At 45.2% G+C, this 22,049-nt stretch overlaps 2 protein-coding genes and 1 long non-coding RNA gene across 3 annotated transcripts; all 3 read left to right on the forward strand.

Moving 5' to 3' along the window:
- Positions 1-1,508: 1,508 nt before the first annotated feature.
- LOC104849515 (glutathione S-transferase B) lies at positions 1,509-7,312 on the forward strand. The gene is made up of 8 exons (XM_010605997.3): positions 1,509-1,619; positions 1,898-1,973; positions 2,341-2,405; positions 2,691-2,772; positions 2,874-2,974; positions 4,334-4,429; positions 4,515-4,625; positions 6,841-7,312. Exons 1-8 carry the CDS (start codon positions 1,584-1,586, stop codon positions 6,928-6,930), a joined length of 657 nt encoding a protein of 218 aa, XP_010604299.1. The 5' UTR covers positions 1,509-1,583; the 3' UTR covers positions 6,931-7,312.
- Positions 7,313-8,114: 802 nt separating this feature from the next.
- Positions 8,115-9,544, forward strand: LOC104849517. Its single transcript, XR_776774.2, has 3 exons — positions 8,115-8,514; positions 9,050-9,125; positions 9,410-9,544. It is a non-coding gene; the product is annotated as an uncharacterized LOC104849517 (long non-coding RNA).
- A 302-nt stretch (positions 9,545-9,846) lies between these two features.
- On the forward strand, positions 9,847-16,738 carry LOC104849516 (glutathione S-transferase Mu 2). The gene is made up of 8 exons (XM_010605998.3): positions 9,847-9,978; positions 10,270-10,345; positions 10,723-10,787; positions 11,069-11,150; positions 11,247-11,347; positions 12,297-12,392; positions 12,478-12,588; positions 14,454-16,738. Exons 1-8 carry the CDS (start codon positions 9,943-9,945, stop codon positions 14,541-14,543), a joined length of 657 nt encoding a protein of 218 aa, XP_010604300.1. The 5' UTR covers positions 9,847-9,942; the 3' UTR covers positions 14,544-16,738.
- Positions 16,739-22,049: the final 5,311 nt, after the last annotated feature.

Consider the following 22,049-nt stretch of genomic DNA (forward strand, 5'->3'; position numbering starts at 1 on the left):
TTTTACTGTAACACATTTTCAATCACACTTTATATATATATACATATATGTGTATGTATATATATGTATATGTATATATATGTATATATATATATATATATATATACTGTATACAACCATATGATAAGTTACAGAAGCAAAGATTATACATTTTATCCCTTATTTCCACTTCAGTTTCTCATACCTTTGAAACAATGGATATTAGAAAATAGGAAGAAAAGGCTCAAATGGGAAGGGGAACAAGGGAAGCTGGAGGAAAAAAGGAAAGCAGTGACAAGAAAAAAGGTGAAAATAGAAACAATGGAAACAAAGTTTTTGTATATAGGAAGAGAGGGAGGGTCAAGGGAGGGGAAAAAAAAAGAAGAGGAAGGCTATATCCTGTACAGGAACAAATTATCTACAATGAGTGTTAGTGTACCAATAAATGTTTTTCTTCAAAAAATAAAAATAAATTAATTCAATTAAGTAATTAAAAAAACAAGTGAAGTGCTACTGACAGGATGTTCTTGTGGAGTTTGTACTATGGGTCCCAGATGACACAGGGACTTCACAGGACATTTGAGTCCCTCTATCATACCACAGCCAAATACAGGTCAGGAACCAGGGCACATCAGAATCCAGGGACCTCGACAGCTGGAGGCCTTGCCCTGGCTTGGGTGTGGTCCTGTGTGGAGTCCTCAAGCGACTCCTCTGATCTTCCAGTTTAGCTCACACTCCAGCCGTGCCCACTGCCCGCATAGCCCCTGTGCTGCTGAGCACGACAATCTCTAGCGGCGGCGGGGGGGAGGTTGTAGTGGGGGTATCTTTGATACCATGTCTCCCACTCTATCTGGTTCTTGCATTTAGAGACACAAATTGGGGTAAAATTCTAATTGGCTAATTTGTGTAACCTTTAGCCAGATAACTGAAGTGCCCAGTTGCCCCAAATTCCCTAAAGGAAAACACGGAGACCACACAGTCTGTGTTTGCCCCTTGACTTGGGACTGTTCTCATTTCACTGACTCTATTCCTGTACACGGACTCCTCCTTTCTCATAAAGCATCAAAGAACTTTCTGACTTGCCAGTGTCCTCTTCTTCCAGTGATGGCCACTGAATTAAATCTCAGGTGGGGACACCCCTCTCAGGCGTGAGCCAGGCGGCCTGAGCCTCCCAGGGCCCACACTACCGAGCCTGTGAGGAGGGGCAGGGGTGGGTCAGCTGCGTTCTTCCACGGTCGGCGGCTGTCCAACTCCTTGTGAACTCAGCAGAAAGACTAGCTTCAGGGATCCGCGGTCAGATCTGAGGAAGAAGGGGGCCGAGCCCTGCTTTTGGCTTTTGAGTGTCCAGACTTTGCCCCCTGGACAGGATCCCAGGACAGACTCCTACTGCACTCGGTTTCTGGGATAGGAACCGCCCACGCGACTTCCGGGTTAGGGGCTCTCGGGGGCGGGAGGAACTTCCCAAGTCAAAACTGGCGGGGCGGGGCGGGGCGGGGCGGGGCGGATCCTACGGCGAGTCCCCGCCCCTGGCCTCCCGCTCAGCTCACTAAAAGGGCGGTCCTGAGCTGCTGAGCCCTGTCTGCTTAGTCCAGGGCTCCAGCACCATGCCCATGATACTGGGTTACTGGAACTTACGCGGGGTGAGTGGGGGAGGGAAGAGGTACCCGGGGCGGGGGTGTGAAGAACAGCTGTCGCAGATTGTAGCAATGGCATCTTCAGGGTTTGCTGGAGTCCTCTTCATTCTCTTTCAGCTCTCACGTGCCTCCTCGCGTGTGAGCCCGTGTTCCTGTTTGTGCGCGCGCGCACTCTCGAGAGTGCATCTAAAATGGGTGTTCCTGGAGTGTGGGGACTCCCCTGGAGCAAGTGAAGTCCCATGTCAAGGTCTTGTCTCTGATCTCTGCCTCACCATCTCTCCCAGATAGCTCATCCGGTCCGCCTGATCTTGGAATACACAAACTCCAGCTATGAAGAGAAGCAATACTCCATGGGAGACGGTAATGGCACCCTCCTGCCCTAACTCTTGTCCAGTGCTGCTGATTAGCACCCAGCAACCCCTTTCTGAAACCTTAACGGGTATAGAATTTGGCCTCATGACTCAGAACGCTGGAGTGGAGTTCTGGGTCCCTGTCTGTTTCCGAGCGTTGGGCTTCCTATTAGAGCTTGTGAAAATATTTTTGAAAGCCTTGATGGTGTAAGATCCTCAGCCCTCAATACTGATCTCCCCTTGAGGCTCCAAACCAGGGCATATTAAACTGCTGGCTCGGATTCCAGGTCTGCTCCTTGCTGGGTGCTGGGTGCCTACCAGGGAAGAAGGGTTAGGCACCTGAGAGATTTGCGTTCACTTCATCTTCTCCATTACAGCTCCTGAGTGTGACAGAAGCCAGTGGCTGAAGGAGAAGTTCAAGCTGGGCCTGGACTTTCCCAATGTAGGTGAGGGGTTGAGGTGGTTTGGGGAAAGTAAAGTCTTTGCTGACTCATCTCAGCATAGAATCTCTAGGATCAGAACTCCTGCTGAGCTACCCTCATTCCTGGTGTCTACCTTGTCTTTCTAAAATGTTCTGTGTCCCACTCATTCACTCATTCTGCAGTATATCTATGCAGGGCTTGCCCTGGGGAAGCTCACTGAGAGCCGGCTCTCATGTCTGCCCTAACTCAGGGAAGGGGTGCTGGGACGTGGTGTCTCAGCTGACCTTTCTTGGCTGTCCATGCAGCTGCCCTACTTAATCGATGGGCCTCACAAGATCACCCAGAGCAACGCCATCCTGCGCTACATTGCCCGCAAACACAACCTGTGTGAGTAGGGCTGGCTGCTGGGAGTGGGGAGACAGTGGCCATCCCCCTGGGCTTGGCTGGGGTCAGAGGCTGAGGGTGAGTCTCTGTTGTGTGGGCTGCAGGTGGGCAGACAGAAGAGGAGAGGATTCGTGTGGACATTTTGGAGAACCAGTGTATGGACACCCGCATGCAGCTCATCATCCTCTGCCACAGCCCTGATTTTGTGAGTTCCCCATGGATCTGGAGGAGACAGGGTTTGGAACAGGAGTTAAACTTTTGTGTTCACATCTACTCTGGGTTTATGTGACAGTTCAACTCTGTAATCGTATATCGATTCTCCAAGGTTTCCTAGCCTACCATTAAACTGACCCTCATAACCCCAATCTGTGGTCCAGTAAACACTGGGAATCGCTCCCCTCATTCTGTGATACAGATTAGATTTCCCAGCGTGGATATTCTGTCCTTGATTTGAGTGTACATTCTAAAATCCCTTTCTTCTCTCTGTCCTTTAACATCTGCCATCAGCTGTCCCTCCCAGATTTGCACACTATAAGGCTGTGTCTTGAGTACACACTCTAATCTTGAAAAAAAGCAGTACAGTATGAGGGAACAGAAAGCAGCCTGGTGCTCAGATATCTGTCAGACTCTTTCCCCAGTGCTGTGTCCTTGTCACCAGCATGCTCAGAAGATTTTCCTAATGGGCAGCTTAGTGTCTTCCAGAAGACCTTTGTCCCTCTTCTGCCTCTTTTTTCCACCCCCTTTCCTTACTGTGTATTGAAATCAGGGCCTTGTACAAAAATGGCTTGGTTCAGGAATGCTTCTATTTGGAAACAATTTAGTTTGCAAACAAAAGCATTCTGAAAAGTTTGCTTGTGTTCCCAAACTCCATGTTGGCTGACAAATAAGACTTCAGACATCTTCCCCACACAAACACATACACAGCCATCTTCCATAAAATCATAAAACAAATTAATCTTATAAACTGAGAAACCACTACACTTGCTAGACGAGTGCTCCTGAACTATATCCCAGTCCTTAAAATTTCTTTTTTTTTTTTTTTTTTTTAATTTCAAGACAGAGTCTTGCTAAGTAGCTCAGGTTGTCCTTGAACTTGCAATCTTCCTTCGCCTCCACATAGCTGGGATGATAAACTTATGCCACCAGGCCCAGCTTCCCTGCTTTTAACCTCAAATACTCCGTAGCCTTGTATACACAGCTCAAATGTCCGTTTTGTGCTTGTGCCCTCTCACTAGGTAGGACTTTGTCTCATCTCTTAATCTGTTGCTATTTGCTTCTTTGCTCAGGCACTCCACCATCTGACTCACGGAACCTGGTGTGGATCACTGGTGACAGGTTCAGGAACACTTGTATTTCTGTGTGATTTCCCATCACTCCCACCAAGTGGGAGTCTAGTAAACAGTGATGCATTAGATGGAGGCTGTGACACTGCCCCAAGGCCCAATTTCAGGGAATATAGTTGCTCACCTCTGGGCAGCAAGGGCCATGCATAGAACTGGCAAGTCTGGCCTCTCAGGGAAGGAACTTGTATCTGAGGATCATGACACCTGACTTCTGTCCCCAGGAGAAAAAGAAGCCCGAGTTCTTGGAGGGCCTCCCTGAAAAGATGAAGCTCTTCTCACAGTTCCTGGGGAAGCAGCCTTGGTTTGTAGGGAGCAAGGTAATGTGGAGGGAGATGGGGAGCAGAAGTTGTCATTCTCCCTAGGTTATGAGCTTCCAGCCCACTCACTGTTGACTCTCTGCAGATCACCTTTGTGGACTTCCTCGTTTATGATGTCCTTGACGTGCACCGTATGTTTGACCCCAAGTGCCTGGAAGCATTTCCTAACTTGAAAGACTTCATGTCCCGCTTTGAGGTGACGCTCTTGACCCTTCTCACTCTTGTGCCCTTTTCTCCTTACCCCTTTCCCTCATTCCTTTCTAGTGCTACAGGTGACCTGAGAAATAACTAATAGGTATCAGTACTGAGCACTGACTATATATGCCAGAGCCTGTGCTCAGAATTTTACATCAATTGTATCAAATTAATCATTGCAACAACCTACAAGGCTGATAGAATTACCAGCTCCACTGCACAGATATGGGAACTGAGGCTAGAGAATAAGTCATTTTTTCCAGGTCTCAGCACCAATGGAGGCTGTGTGGGGTCTTTTTTGAACCCTGGCTTCTAAGGGCAACAGTAGCCATCCCTGTGTCGTGCACAAAGAAAATCCCCAGGCCGTGTGCAGCCTGGGTTTCCAGCCCAGCAGCCTGTGTGGGAGGGAGAGCATGTGAGGTGTGAGCAGCTTGTACTGGGAGGGCTGGGGCAAGGCCGGATGGATGGGAAACACAAACATGCAGACTATTCATACCTGATCAGCCCAGCACTGTGGTCAGTCAGATTCCCAACTGTGGAAGCACTGAAACCCTGTGGTTGTAGTTGGTGCTGGATTGAGTACCCACATGGGCACCCCTGGTGGGTGATTTGGTCTTAAATTGTTCTGTTAGGTGTCCTATCTCTATCCTTTCATCCTTTTCCTCTTCCTCTTCAATATCTCAAGTGTTCTTTCTGTAAAATGGGGTCATACTCCCATTTCCACTGATATTCTCGACATCTTCCTTGATTAAGCTTGATATGAACCCACTGGCACATGCAGAAAAGACCCTCTGCCCAGTCCACCCAGAGACTGAGTTAAGAAAGAAGGGCAGGCATTCTGGACATGGGTGCATGTGGCACACTGTGGGTACTGTGGAGCATAGCTTGCCCCTGGCTCGCAGCTGATCGGGTCCCGCAGAACCCACTTGTTTGTCACCATAAAATCTATCTTATTAGAGACTTGGGAATTTGAGCCATTAATGCAACGGGTTTTTAGCTTGAAATCTGCTTGTTTTCTACATGTGAAAAGTACTGAGTTTTCTCAGCTAGTTGTCATTGGCTCTGGTTCTTGTCCAGACTGAGTGTCCTTGAGGATTGTTCAAGAGCTGGCTTGGAGGTGGGAAGAAAGTGCTGGAGGAACAGATGTGAGAACTGTAGCCTGAGCTTCAGTCCTGCTGGGCCTGGCCTGTTAAAAGTACAGGCAACTGTGGGTTTCTATGAATCCTTTGAAATTAGCTAGGAACTCAGTCTACTAGAAGGAAGGCACATAATACAACCAGGCTTATATAGCTCTGTCCAAATACAGGCGGGGAGGCTTGCCGGGGCAGCACATATACCAGTAGAAGGCAGGAGATAGGGTAGGTTGGTCAAGGTAATTCTGTTATTGACAATAGGAAAAATCTGGACTTTTTTGCCCTTAGAGGATTGATTGGAACCTTGCTCAGCCTTTCTTTTTGGATCCTGTTCCCCTGTCTCCTTTCATTCAGAATTTGCTGATTGGGCTCTGATCCAGTCTGCGCTCAAATATTCTTGGAACCTTAGCTATGCTAGATCCTTCGTCTGTTTGCAAATACAGGCAGGAAGGAGCTTCCTTGTATGAAAAGAAAATACTTGTGCAGAGAGAGAAAGACAGAACCTCCAGCAGGGAAGGCAGAACGAGAGTGCAGTGGAAGAGCTTAGAGTTGCAGAGACAAGGCCAAGTTGCATCCAGCCATGTCCCACTTACTAGCTGTGTACTCACGAGGAAATCACTGAGCCTCTCTGTACCTCAGGTTCCTTCCTGATAAAAGGTGACGGTAGGCCTGATCTTGCAAGGTTGTTAAGTGATTTTCTCAAACTATGTTGTAATTTCTAGTACATATAAATTCACCGTAGCTGGGTATGGTGGCGCACGCCTGTAATCCCAGCACTTGGGAGGCTGAGGCAGGAGGATCACTGTGAGTTTGAGACCAGCCTGGGCTACATAGTGAGTTCCAGGTCAACTACATAGTGAGACCCTGTCTCAACCCCCGCCCCTCAAATTCACCTTTTACAGTGTTCAACCTCCCAGTAGTGACAGGAAATTGAACAGTTCACTCACCAGAGCTGGAGATCTTAGGGCACTGTGTTGTGCTCTAGCCTTTAAGCCTGTGTGGAAGAGCTGTTCCTGGTTAAGGGCTGCTCAAGTTTAATGGAGCAGCAGACCTGAGCTCTGGTTTTCTCTTTTCTTTGCTCAGGGCCTGGAGAAGATCACTACTTACATGAAGTCCAGCCGCTTCCTTCCAAAACCTTTGTTTTCAAAGATGGCAGTGTGGGGCAACAAGTAGGACCCTGCAATTCCAGGATGGAAGGATATGCCATGCCTCTTTGTCCCTACCCTGGGGCATAGCTGGCCTCCTGCATCCATGCATCAGTTTTCTCTTCCCTCTATCCTTTCTACTCTTTTCTCCTCTGCAAGGCCTTTTCAGCTCCCTTTCTTCTGCCACCCCCCCAATTCATGCCTTTTATGTTTCACCTCCCCACTTTACTTTATGGAAGTTCCCTTCTCCCCTTCTTTGTGCCTGACCTGAAACTGATCAGACAGTCCTTCATTCTGATTTGAGGAGGCTGTCTGACACCATGTTCTACCTGTCTGGTTTGGAACCTGGTGTCCCCATTGTGTTGGGTTCCCTGGCTCTGTTTAATCTTCAATAAAACCTAAAAAAATAATTGCTGTGATTTTTTCTTATTTCCTTTGCCTCCCTAGACTCACCCATTGTCATTGCTAATTTGAAGGAATTGTCCTCTGATTTTGGTAGTAGTGGGTTCACAGGGCAAGTGGGATTTTGAGAATTTTTGGTTCCAGTTCTGACATGCAGAGGAGAAAACCCCAGAAGGCTCTGTGGAGAATAAAGGGACTGCTCTGGGCCCACAACTCTCATTCACTACCACAACATTACTGAGGCTTCTGTGGTGAGGCAGGGCTGCATGTCCTAGTCCCTAGGGACCAAGGGAGATTTCCCCCATTAGTCACAGAGCATAGTGATGTGGCCTCTGAGCTCCCACCTTCATCTGCAGAGCATGTCGCTTCTCTGATTTAACCCAGATGAGATGACCTCTGCCTGTTCTCCACCCCTACTCTACCCCTCACCCTGGTGAATTAATACCTTTATGAACATTTGCTAAAGATGAGTTCACACCTTGTAATCTCAAGAGCTACACAATTCCTCAAATTTTCTTCTTTTGCTGCATTTCAACTTGCCCTTTAATTTTTAAATCCATTTCATTTCTAAGCTCCACTTACCTGTCTTGGTGTATTTATTATGCTTTCTAAACTCCTTTAAACAAGATAGTCTTCTGCCCTACAGGACAGTGTTCTGGTAGGTTAATGTCCTTCTGAAGGGTACACCATTGATCCCAGAGAACAGAGTGACTTCAAAGGCCATTTGAGCTCCCAAATGTACCAAGACAATACATGAACCAGGGCAACCAGGCCAGAATGCAGAGACCTGGACATCTGGTCTTATCCTGGTCCAGCCAGCCCAGGCTGTGGTCCTGTGTGGAATCCTCCAAGATCTACTCTAGACACCCTCCTGTCTTGCCATGGAAGCAGGAGATATGTCTGGCCCCGTGGATCCCAAATCTTCCACTCTAGCTCACACTCTAGCTGTGCCACTATACTTGCAGCTAGTCAGCAGGATTGTCTTGCTATATTGTAGTATATTGTGGAGAAGTTCAAACACCCTGTCCTCTATTGTGTCTGATTCTTGGATTTGGATTTGTTAATGTAGTTCTAGGAGAAAACCCCTGGTTGGAACCTTCCAACACTGGTCCCAGAACACCCAATCCAGAAGATGAACAGCGACGAAAGTCAGGAAAAGCTTTAATCAGTGAGGCTTTGCCACTGGGAAGGACAGCTAAAGAGGCTCAAGGTCTGTAAAGACTGACAAAATTGTGGTGTTATAGAAAAGAAGAACAAAGGCAAGGGTTGGGATTTGCATGGCTGGGGGTTTGCATGGCTGGCAGAGTGGGTGATCCTGGTCTAGCAGGTCTGGTTAATCATTGTCTCAGGGCTGGTTGTGCAGATGAAGTCCTTATGGCCCGAGGGGACCATCTGGTTCCCTTGAGATGATTGTCCCTGCTTAGGACAGGGCTGGGGGTCAGCCTGTATTCAGTCATGGAATCATTGCTTGCTCATGGTGGGGGGTGATCTCATGATGGAGAGTTTGGTCTGGGAGGCTCCGCTTTTGTTGGAATCCAAGGTGATGGCAAGATTGGAGTAAGGACTGGAGATTTCTTAGTGCTGCCCCAAGGTGTCTGGAACAGGATATCATAAAACTTGGAAATTGAATGTCCCTGAAAACCTTGCTATAGCTTCCTCTCATCTTGGTACCTTCAGTCATGAAGGAGGAGCAAGATAGGTTAGGTAAATATAAGGCTAATAAACCCTGTATTACCAATTTGCAGACAGACCTTAAGCGATTAACCTGCCCATGGGGATAGCTGATCAAGAAACTGACACAGAACCGGATATAAAATGAAGGTACAGATGACAAACTTTATCTGGCTTTTAGTTGTCCACTGGGCATCTTCAGGCCCAACCTGTAAGTCTCTGTTACAGATTCACACACACACACACACACACACAAAGAATTAAAGACAACAAAACACTAATTGTGTAATTTGCATAATCTTTATCCAGCTCTCTCTCTCTGAAGTGCTCAGGCTCTCAGATTTTTCTAAGGGAAATGTGGAGAATATGTGCGCCCCTGGTGGTGGTGGCGGGGAGTCCTGGAGTCCCCATTTTACTGACACTTGTTTCCGCAGACCCTGGGCTGTCATGGATCGCACAGCTATCACGTTGGCGAGTCCTGTTTTTCTAGTCATGGGCCCTGAATTAAAGTATCAGATTGGGCGTCCCGCTTTTTGGTTGGCCCTGACCTCCCAGAACCCGCAGGGCTGCAGCAGGTAAGGGATGAAGACAGAGATGCAAAGGGGAAAAGGAGGGAGAACAGCTTTGTTCTTTCACCATCTGGGCCAGTCTCCAAGGGCAAGGGCAGCTTCCTGTGTAGCCAGCAGGATGGGGGCGAGGATCCGCCAGCGATACTGGGAGGCCCAACAGCTGAGCCCTGCTTTGGATTCTGGTTTCTGGGACCCCAGACCCGAGGTTTAACTCGCGTCCTCCTTGCCAGGACGGCTCACTCCGAATTGAGCCTTCTGGGTAGGCTGGAGCGGGGGCGGGGCGGGGCGCAGAGAAATAGGAGCGGAAACCAGGCCCCGCCCCTTCTTGCTCCTTGCGCTGTTAAAAGCAGGAGTTCTGTCTGGAAGAGCCCTGTCTGCGGGTCCATAGTGCCACCACCATGCCCGTGACATTGGGTTACTGGGATATCCGCGGGGTGAGCTAGGGGTCCGCCTGATGGGTGGGAGGGCGATTGGGTGGAGAGAAACAGAGCAGCTGGCAGACAAGATTTAGGACATGGATACTTTTCAGGACACGCTAGAGCCTTCTGCTTGTCCCACACGAGGCCTTTACAAGCTTTGAGGGTGCGTTTGTGTGTGTGCGTGCGTGTGTGTGTGTGTGTGTGTGTGTGTGTGTGTTAGGAGGAAGAGGGGTTCTCGTGGAGGAAGTGAAGGTCACAGTGTGAGTCCCTGCACCTGTAATTTCTTTCACGGGTTATCTTTCCCAGCTGGCTCACGCCATCCGCCTGCTCCTGGAGTACACAGACACCAGCTATGAGGAGAAGAGATACACCGTGGGGGACGGTAAGGGCACCCTCCTGCCCAGAAACCCCTGCCCAATCCTGATGACTGGTGCCCAGCAGCCCGTGCCCTGGTCATGTGCGGCAGATGGCCCTAGACCTCTTTGAAGGTGCTGTCTGGTCACCTAAGGCAGGTCTGTGGGAGTGGAGTGCTAGGATACCCTTTAGCAGGTGCCTAAAACTTTTGCAAGTCCTAGTCCTGTTGGGTCCACAGCCCTTACATGCACACTTAACCTTGCATCCTTGGAATGAAGGGCTCAGTGGTTCAGATTCAAGCTGTACAGTCTCAGGGTTCTTTCCCCTGACTCCTTGCGAGAGTACCATAGGAAGCAGCAGTGGACCCAAGAGAGGTTTGTTTTCACTTCGTCTTCTCCACCACAGCTCCCGACTATGACAGAAGCCAGTGGCTGAATGAGAAGTTCAAGCTGGGCCTGGACTTTCCCAATGTAAGTGAGGGGTTGGGATAGTTTGGGGAAAGTACAGTCTTCCCTACCTCCTCCCAGCAGAGAATCCTAGGATTAGAACTCCTGCTCAACTACTCTCATTCCTAGTAGTCTACGCTGTCTATGATGGTGGCTATCCCACTTCATTCACTTTTTTTACTGTATATTTCTGTAGGCTTGCCCTGGGCAAGTGCACTGAGTGCCAGGTCTCACGTCTGCCCTAACTCAGGGAAGGGGTGCTGGGACGCTGTGTCTCAGCTGACCTTTCTTGGCTGTCCATGCAGCTGCCCTACTTAATCGATGGGACTCACAAGCTCACCCAGAGCAACGCCATCATGCGCTACATTGCCCGCAAGCACAATCTGTGTGAGTAGGGTTACTTGGGAGGGGTCGGGGGGTGGCCATCCTGCTGCACTTAGCTGGCGTGAGATGCTGAGGGAGAGTCTGTTTTATGGGCTGCAGGTGGGGAGACAGAAGAGGAGAGGATTCGTGTGGACATTTTGGAGAACCAAGTTATGGATGTCCGCTTTCAGCTTGCCATGGTCTGCTACAACCCTGATTTTGTGAGTTCCCCCATGGAGCTGGATCAGTTATGATCTTCATCAGGGGTTAAACTTTTGCATTCATAGCCACACTTGTCCTATTCAGCATTTGATCTCTTTGGTGGTACTGATTCTTCTAGGTTTTCTACCTTACACTTATAACCCCAAAATTGCGTCAAATAAATGCTGTGAATCAATCTCCACGAATCCTAGGGTACAGTCCAGACTCCCCCTTTGGACAATTTGTTTCATTACCAAAGTTATGTTTTCAAAATTCTTTCCCTCTTTGACCCTTATGTCGGCCGTGGACCCCTTCTGAGTACACCATTTGCCTGCTCCTTAATTCAGTGACTCAAACCTTGAGACAGAAAAGCCCAATATATGGGAATGCAATGCACCCTGTTCTTCAGACATCTACTCAATACTTTCTCCAGTGCTATGTCCTTGATTAATCAGGACGTTTTCCTAGTCGATACCTTAGGGTCAGCCAGAGGGCCTCTGTCTCCTTCCCGCTTCCTTTCAACATGAAAAACACCGGACTTCACCCACATTACTCAAATATCCATTCCATTCAGCCATCCACTAGGTAGAATTTCTTTTTTCTCTCTCCTGTATTCTTTGCCTGCCTGAATCTACCAGGCATCTGGGTCCAGAGGCTACCATGTCCTCATGGCAGTCCTGGGTCTGACCTACAGGATCTGACTTGGACCTAAATGGTGATAGATTCAGACACAGAAATGATTCCCGTGGGATGCCTGTCAATCAATTCTAAGAGGAGAATCTTGTATCCGTTGGAATCTACTAAGTGCTAAAGTACTCAACTGAAGCCTGTATCCTGACTCAGTCTGAGTGTTAGGGAAGATGGTTGCTCACTCCTGGACAGCTGGGGCCATGCAAGGCATTGGTGAGCCTGACCTCCTCTGGCAGGGAACTTGTATCTGGTGATGGTGACACCCGATTTTTGCCCCAGGAGAAAAAGAAGCCAGAGTTCTTGGAGGGCCTCCCTGACAAGATGAAGCTCTTTTCACAGTTCCTGGGGGAGCATCCTTGGTTTGCAGGGAACAAGGTAAAGGGAACAGAAATGGGGAAGAGACATTGTTATTCCTCCCACGTTATAAGCTTCCAGCCCACTCACTGTCAATGCTCTGCAGATCACCTTCGTGGATTTCCTTGCTTATGATGTCCTTGACCAGCACCGTATGTTTGAACCAAAGTGCCTGGAGGCCTTCCCTAACCTGAAGGACTTCATATCCCGCTTTGAGGTGATGCCTCTGATCTCATTCTTGTGTTTCCTTTTCTCCTTGTCCCCTTTCCTAATGCTTTCTTGGTTCTGGAGGTGACATAAAGAATAGTTAGTATCGACTGAACACTAACTCTATATGCCACGACTTGTGCCCAGCATGTATATACCTTGTGTCAAATTTATCATTATAACATAGCTACAAGGCTAATAGAATTACCAGCCCTGCTGCACACATAAGGGAACTAAGATTGCAGAGGGTAAGGCATTTGCTGAAAGTCCCAGTGTCAGTGGAGGTTGTGCTGGGCTCCCAGTCAGCCTTTGGCTTCTAGGGGGCAACTGAGGGAGGTGGTTCTTCCTGTTTTGTGCTCTGAGAAGGAGCTTCGGGCCCTTGTGCAGCCTGGGTTTCCAGCCCAGCGCCTTTTGCAGGAGGGAGAGCGTGTGAGGAGCGTGTGCGGCTGGCGTTAGGAGGGCTGGGACAGGGCTGCGTGGATGCGATACACCGAGATGCAGACGCTATGGACATCTGATCTGCAGAGCACTTTGCCCTGTCAGACCTCCAACTGGGCAGCACTGAGACCCCGTGGGTTGTAGCTGGTGCTGGACTAAGTACACATACGGGCGCCCTGTTGGAGGCTTTGTCTTGACCCACTCTGTGGTTGGGGACATTCCTCCTGGCCCTTCTCCTTCCCCTGCTTTCTTCTAATGCCCCGATTTTCCACTTGTGAAGTGGGCAGTACACTAGGTTGTCCTAGTCTTCACTGACTCTCCACTTCCTCTGTATGAGGCTCAGAGGGAGATGCAGAGACCCCTCAGCCCTATCCTGGGACTCAGTGTAGCCGAGGACAGCAGGCATGCCGGATTGTGGGGTACACGTGTCACCATCTGGACCTCACCTCCTAGCTAATCGTGTGTCACCCAGAGTCCACCTGTGTGACCTGAGCAAGCCTATTTCATTAGAGGCTTGGGGACTTGAGGCCTTAGTCTAACTGGTTTTTCAAGAGTCTGCTTTCCTCTTGCACCCCGCATGGAGTGGTGTGCTTTCTCAGCTGGTTCTCATCAGCTCTGGTTCTGGTTCAGGCAGAGTGGCCTTGAAGATTGTGCAAGAGCTGGCATGATTGTGGGGAAGGGTGGGAGGGAGCAGAGTGCTGACATCTGAAGCCAGCTGTGCCTTACTTGTGAGCTGGAAACTCTGGATCTCTGAATCCTTTAGATTTAGCTGGTCCACCTTTCCTGAGAAGATGGCACACAGCACATCTGAATGAATTCAATGTATATTGTGCTGTACCACGGCTAGAGAGGAAGTATTTTGGGGCTTGGTGTAATTTGGATCAGGTGTCAAGTGTAGCCGTTTCAGCTTTCTAATTTAGGTGAGTGTTTAGGCATGGTTGGTCCTTTCATTGCGGGTCCTCTTCCCCTTCTCCGTTTACATCCAGGATTTGCTGAGTCACTGGGTGAGATCTGGGCTCTTCTCCAAGATACACAGGCATATTCTCAGCCCCTTTGTTTTGCTAGATCCTTCTTCTGTATCATTGAAGGCAAGCACTAGCCTCAATATGAAAAAGGAGAGTTTCTGCAGATCAGGAGGGGGTAACAGAGCCTCTTGGGTGGATAAGCGGGGAGTATAGCGGAGAGAGCATAGAACTGGAGAGACAGAGCCTAGCTAGCTTCGCCCAGCCTTTTGTCTCTTAGTAGCTATGGGAGGATGAGGAAATTGTGTTCATTAGTTTCCCTCTGACATATGGTGATGGCAGGATCTATCTTGCTGGGTAGTTGGGTGAATTTTCTACATCTATATTTTAATCTTTAATGGATATTCTTGGTGTGGGTTACTGGAACTTAGGGGGGCTGCAGACCTGAGCTTTAACTTTCTCTTTCCATTCAAAGGGCCTGAAGAAGATCTCAGCCTACATGAAGTCCAGCCGCTTCCTTCCATGTCCTATGTTTCTAAAAATGGCCAAGTGGGGCAACAAATAGGACCATGTGATACCACAACACAGAAGGGGATCCATTGTTGCACCTGCTGGCCAAGGGGCCTGGATGCAGCTGGCTCCCTGAATATCAGTTCTGTCTTCTCAGTACGTTTTTCTTCTTTCCACTCCTTTCTTTTCTGAAGGCCTTATTGGCTCCCTTTCAATACTGCTCCTGGATGTACTTCTGCAAAGTTGCCTTCCTTTTCCCTTCCCGAAATCCAACCATATTTTTCATGCTCTGTTTTGAGAAGCCCACCTGACACTGAGCTTCCCAGAACTACCTGAACGATCAGTACTGCCTGCTACTGTCTGGTGTGTAAGACCGAGCTCTCAGTGCTGTGGCTATCCAACCCCTGGTTTTCCTTGATCTGGATATTCCTCTTCTGTGTTTTCAGGATGTTTCTCCATTAACATCTCCCACTCTACTGCAGTTGGTGTATGTGTCCAACTCAGTCATCAGTTTCTTGAGGAGAGGATCCAGACCATGTTGGACACTTTCTCTGATATGTATGACATTGCCTGACATAAATCAACGTTCAGGAAATTTGGAAACTTGAAAGAATTGCTCTCAAGGAAGTCTTAGTGGGCCTGCACAGCCAATATTAGAATTTAGAGCTCTGGGAATAGCTATGTTATAGTCTGAGGAGGTACAGAATAAGGTGCAAAAGATTTCACATGGCCAGGTATTGGAGTCTGAGCTACTTGCTGTCTGTCACATGAGCATTAAGAGGCTCCAGCTGCCTTGGAACAGAGTGACTGGAGATGTGCAGGCCTAGGTTGCTGGGTAGCAGTGCAGTTTGGGGCTGTGACATTTTAGATCAGGTCAGCCATAAAGGAGAAGGATTAATTGGAGAAGCATCTGGTGAGCAGCTTCCTGAAGCAGCAGTTCTACCATGGATTCTGGCCTCGGTCAGGCACTGACTAAGTTGTAGCTAGTAACAGGAAGCAGATTTGAGGAGAGTCCTAATGAGCATTTCTCCATATGATCAATTGCCTCCTGCAGTTAAGAAATGGGAGAGCAATAGGTGTGATGTTCAGGGTCACTGTAAAATAAATGATTAATAAAAATATAAAAAACAATGTCATGAAAGCTAAAAGTTCATGAATCTGATAAGATAGAAATTACTTAAACCAACAGTTGTTAAATTTTAACTTAAAGATAGACATGATAAAATATGTAGAAAAAATAGACGTTAACATGAAACTCTGATAAAAGTTAAGCAGATAAATACAACTATTAAACCAGAGTAAAACAGATTCAGATCTATAGCAGAGGTCAGCAAACATTTTCCACAGTGGGCCAATCCTTTATAGTCCCTCATAATTCTTCTACTGGATTGTCCTCATAATTCTTCTAGTAAATGGTTATGGCTGTGCCCCAAACAGAGCTTTATTTACAAACCAAACAACTGATTCAAATATGGGCAAACAATTTGAATAGATATTTCTCCGGAGAAGATATACAAACGCCAATAAGCAGATGAAAAGTTGCTCAACATCGCTACTAATTAGAGAAATAGAAATCATTCCTTTCTGGAATTGAGCATTTCTGGTGAGAAGGTTTGTTCCAGTATGACTTGAATTCACTTGTAGACCTTTCTTTACTGAGGTTTTTCCAGACAAGAGTAGCATTTGAGTTAGTAAAGAGGATAGCCATCATCAATGTGAGTAGGCATCGTACAATCAGTCAGGGTCCTTACAAAAATAGAGAAGAGGTGGATTTGCTCTTTCTTTGCGGCATCTCTCTTCTCTTCTGGAATATCTGCACTCCTGGTTTTCTGGCCTGAAGATATAATTCGGAATTTACACCATCACACCTCAATCCTATCTTCATTCTCAGACCTATGGATTCATACATAGTACAGCACAGGCTTTCTTTGCTTCACTAGCTTGTAGATGGCACATCGCAGGATTTCTCCATCTTTGTAATCACAGGAGCCAGTTGCTAATATAGGTATGTGTGTATACATACTGTATAAGCAAAATAATGTATCTAAATCATTTTTTGTTTGCATGTAGAACTGTGTCTAGTATACCTAGCAGAAACATATACAAATTGACTAGAATAATCATGAGTGAACTGGTAAAGGCCAATCCAAACAGGAAATGCTAGAGGATACTCATTTATTTGGAGACATTTTCTGTTTGGGAGGGATTGGCTAAAATGTCTTATAATAAAACATCTTTCCTTATGGTAAATCTCCTTGCTCACTATCAATATTTTAATCTTTCTGTAAAAACACATAATCTCTCTGACTGCACATTTTGCCTATTCATGTGCACGAGGGTGTCTGGGAAGCTGTGAAGGGTGGGTGAACAGTGGGAAAGGAGCTGTGTCTTGTTGACCTTCATCATTTCTGTCCATGGCCATGGAACAATTTAGGCGCTTAATATATTCAACTTGTGGACAGTGCCAGGAAGGAGGGCATTTAATGCAAGAAGAGTCCCAGTCAAGCCATTTTAAGTTGGCAGAGACCAGTGGGAGTTTTCTGCACATATTTTTCAGTCATGTCGTACCTTTAAGAACATAAGTTGAGTTTATTCTTCCTGGCTGTACCCCAGCAGCTCTCAAAGAATCACTACACCAGGGCTAGGATTAGGCTGTTTGGCCTTGGAACAGGATTGCATGGGAGGCCAGCTGTGTGACCACCAGAGTCACATCCTCCCTAATCTGTACCCTGGAACACTGGCTGCCCAGCCCGTCCACCCGATCACCAAGTTCTCTGCCCAAGTGTCTCTCTCTCTTTCCTGATCTGTACCTGATGCCACAGTGGCTGCCTTGAGAGTCTGATGGCTTCTGGGACCCCCTGCAGCAGCCCTTTCTGCTTCCTTGTTTCCAAACAATGGCCGCTCTGGTCTTCTGCCTGCTAGCCAACATTTCTAGGACAATATTTTTCCAATTACAGCATTTGGCCCCTTCTTAGTCACTTTCTCCTCCTGGGACACATTACCTAACACTCACAATGTAATGTAAGAGAGGTTTGTTTTGGCTCAGTTTCAACAATTCCGGTCCATGTTTGGTAGGTTTAAACATGGTAACTTGGCTCTTCTGACCAGGCTCCACTTCCAACAACACACTTAGCTCTGAATTAATCCCGGAATGAGTAAAATGCTCCATGATCCAATCCTCTTAAAAAAAAAAACCCCACATTGAATTGGATCTTACTTTTCTCAGCTTTTTGGGAATGGAGGATGTGCTCTGTTGTCTCATGGAAGCAGGTTTGAATGGGCCAAGGGTGCACTATAATCAGGCCCTGCCTTTTTCTGCCCAGCTAGCTTCATAAAGTCAGAGCCCATTCATGATGGTGGCTGACTTCTGAGTCTACACCTCCCAGCAGTATGTAGTTCAGGCTGTCCTTGAACTCATGGCAGTCCTCCTGCCTCAGCCTCTCGAGTGCTGGGATTACAGGTGTGTGCCACCACACCTGGAAAATCCGTATATATTTATATATTTTACATCATATCTATTTCTCTAGTGAACACTCATGATACACTGAGATTGAACAATCTGAAAAATAAATTAAAAAGCATTCTAGCCCGGGGTGGTGGCACATGCCTGTAATCCCAGCACTCAGGAGGCTGAGGCAGGAGGATTGCTGTGAGTTTGAGACAGCCTGGTCTACGTAGTGAGTTCCAGGTCAGTCTCAACTACATAGGGAGACTCTCAATAAAAAGATAAAAGCATTCTCATCTATAATACCTACAAAAATAAAATTATATTTGAAATTATATTTTTCATTTGTAATATTTGTAATACCTACAAAAAGTAAAACATCTAAAAATAGGCTTGACAAGAGGTGAAATATCATTATAATGAAAATAATACAACACGAATGATAGAAATTGAAAACACACATGCACAAATGGAAAGGCATTTCGTGCTCATAAAATGGAAAAATTAATATCATTAAAATGCCTTTATATAAACTATATAAAAATCAGTCATTAAAATATCTGCCAAAATGCTGCCATTCTTCACAGAAATGGAAAAATCAATCCAAAAAGTGATATGAAACCACTAAAGACCTTTATACCAATCCTGAAAAATAAGAACAAGGCTGGAGGTATCACTCTACTTTGTGATAAACTACTGTACTACAAAGCCATAATAATCAAACAGCATGGTATTGTCATAAAAATAGATACAATGATCAATGAATCAGAATAGAGACCAAAGTAATAACCAACTATTTATTTATTTATTTTTTTGGTACTGGTGATCAAACTCGGGTCCTTGTGCTTGTGAGGCAGGCGGTGAAACCACTGAGCTAAATCCCCAGCCTGTCAACTAATTTTTAACACAGGTTCCAAGAACACAGAATGGGGGAAAGGAGAATAAATGTGCTGGTAAAACTGGAAATCCATTCTTTTTACTCTAATAGCTTAAAAAAACCTTTTTGTGCATTTTAAAAATTGGTACATGCTTGCCAGACATAACGGTCACATTCATTATGGGAATTTGTACCTGTTCATAAAGAAAGTAATCAATAGAGCGGAGAGACAACTGATGGGATGTGAAAGAAATATATGTAAACTATTAAACCAAAACAAACCCAAATACTCTTGATTTAAAAATAGGCAAAAATATGAATACAGATTCTCAGAAAACATACAAATGATCCATGGGATATGAAAGATGTTCAGTATCTTTTATATACCTATAGTTATCTGGTTGTACAGTTACCAGGGAAATGAAAAATCAAAACCATAATGGGATACCACCTCATCCCATGTAGAATGGCTATTATTAAAAAAAAGAGGAAAAAACTTGCCAGCACAGATGTGCAGAAATGGAACTCTTATACATTGTTTACAGGAATGTAAACTAGTACAGCGATTTTAGGAAACTGTGGAAATTCCTCAAGAAATTAAAACCATTATATAATCCAGCAATTCCTCTACAGACTCTTTTTTTCAAAGGAAATGAAATCAATATTTTGAAGAGATATTGGCATTCTTATGTTCTAGCAGCCCTATTCACAATATCCAAGATACAGAATCAACCAAAGTGCCCATCAGCACATGAATGGGTAAAGAAAATATAGTACATACGCACAATGGAATATTACTCAGCCATAAAAAGATGAAATCCTGTCATTTGTGGTACTATGGATGAACCTGGGTGTTATTATGCTAAGTAAAATAAGCCCAGCACAGAAAGACAAGTACTGCATGATTGGATTTGTTTGTGGAATCAAAAAGAAAAAAAAAAGCTAATCTCACAGAAATACAGAGTAATGTTTAGCAGAGCCTAGAGGAAAGATGAGTGTGGACTGATTGAGAATACAATGGGTACAAAATTACATCTAAATAAGAGGAATAAGCTTTAGCATTTTATTGCATAATAGGCTGATATTATTTCACACTTATACAGGATGTGTCAAAGTAAAGAGAAAAGTGATTTAGAATGTGCTCAACAAAGAAACGATCAATATTTGAAGAGATGGATATGCTAAAAACCCTGATTTGATTATAGAATGATATATCAAACATCTCATGATACCCTATAAATATGTACAATTAGTATGTATCAGTTGCAAATAAAACTTTTTAAAAATGTAAAAAAATAGTAAGCTTAAAATGTTAAAGAATAGAATAAAGCAATTTCAGGATTCATTTCATGTGGTTAATGCAAGTCTTAGGTGATGAATTAATTAATAATATATGTATGTAGATTGTGGATCACATAGTATGTGTATTTTTATAATTTTTTATTTTGATATAATAACAGACATTGGGAAAATTTGAAACAAGAGTGTAAGGAGCCCCTACATACCCTAATTGTTTGCTGTGTCTGTTGCAGAAGGAATCGGTAAGTGACACACAGAGAGGCAGCAGAATGGAAGTAAAATAACAAATTTACTCATTGATGAGGGTCGATCACACATAAGCTGTGCCTGGATTGACAACGCACTGGGTTACAACTCCTCCTTTTATAGGGTTTCACAGCCTTGACTTTATTTGAGTGGTCACATTTCATTCTCACAGTTCAAATCACGGTCACAGGATAGTTAACTTTCAATCCAGATATACTTCCTTGTAGCTAGTTGAGTTTACCTTTGAGATTCGCCTAGTTATCTATCCTAGCCCATAGGAAGGGGTGTTCAGAGTCAGGGGAGCAAATGTTAGCAATGGGTTCTTTCATCTCGACACTTTTGTGATCGTGTGGCTCCAGTCTCTTCAGAGCTCAAGGTCTTGCTGCGTCCTGTTATCTCAGGGTGGGACCAAATGCCTCATTCAGAAATTAGCGCCTTCAGTGCCTGGTAGTTCTGAGCTAAACAAAGCAAACTGCTGTTAGAGATGGCAGAAGCCATTTTACATTGTAACGCTTTATAGGTTTTTGTTATTTATAAAAGTTTTCCCTATCATTTCCACATGCCCTTCTCTTCCCTCTCCCTCTCTGTTCTCCAATCTGTCTCATTGTCTGACTCTAGCCTTAGCTGCAGTGTGCAAGTACAAATGCAGTTATAATTAAAACTTCATGTTCTTTCCCTAAGGTGCAAGGCCTTGTTCTGGATTACACCCCATAAGGGACAGTGATTTACAATCACCTGTACTCTGTTGGTTCCCCAGGCTAGGTCTTTTATGCTGGGCTTATGTGGAGTTGATGACAGTGACAGTTTATGTAACATTTTCCTTTTTGGAAAGCTGTGAAATGTCAGGCCTCAAATTTGTGAAGAGCAAGTGTACTTTTGTCTTATTATTGTTCTTTGTGATGCAATATGACCTCCATCAGATCTTAATTTCTTTCAATTATTTTTATTTTTTTGTGTGTTTGTTCTACTTGGTTGTACAATTAACATGTAGATAGGAAAAAGTGCTCCTTTAATCAGAGGAGTCATATGTACTAATTTTAAAAATTCTTTCTTAGGTCTGATTTTTATTAATTTCAGTTTCTTTTTTTGTTTTTGTTGTTGGAATAATGCTCTGTCATTACAGGCAATATTTTTGGAACTTCAACTATTGGGGTCATAAGCATATTGGTGAAAGTTTCAATATTTTCTCCTTGTTTTTTTTTTTTTATAATTTTTATCTTAAATTTTGTTGATACTCAGTTTATTTTTTTTTTTTTTTTTTTTTTTTTTTTTTGTACCAAGGATCAAATTTAGCACCTTGTGCTTGCGAGGCAGGCACGTTGCCACTGAGCTAAAGCCCCAGCCCTGATACTCAGCTTTCTGAAAATGAGTTTATATTACCATGTTCATATCTGAGACATGTAGGAAACTTTTTTCTTAAAACCATTTTGGCAGCATCTTGTAAATAGTGATTTTAATTTTTTTTACATTTAAGGTATTGTTTCTTTTCTGGGTCTGCTAAGTTTATTCAGATAGTAATTCTTAGTAACTTTTCTCTCATTGCTGAGACAAAATATGACTCCCAAAATTAAAGGAGGAAAGGCTTATTTAGCTCAGTTTATAGAGGTTTCAGTCCATAATTGGCAGGGTGGCATGGCGTACAAACATCAAAGAGCAGAAACAGTTCATGGTTGGCAGAAGGTAGCAAAGCAACA

The sequence above is a fragment of the Fukomys damarensis genome, unplaced genomic scaffold, assembly GCF_012274545.1.
Source record: "Fukomys damarensis isolate Sample0158 unplaced genomic scaffold, DMR_v1.0_HiC HiC_scaffold_33, whole genome shotgun sequence".
In the NCBI taxonomy this organism is placed as follows: Eukaryota; Metazoa; Chordata; class Mammalia; order Rodentia; family Bathyergidae; genus Fukomys; species Fukomys damarensis.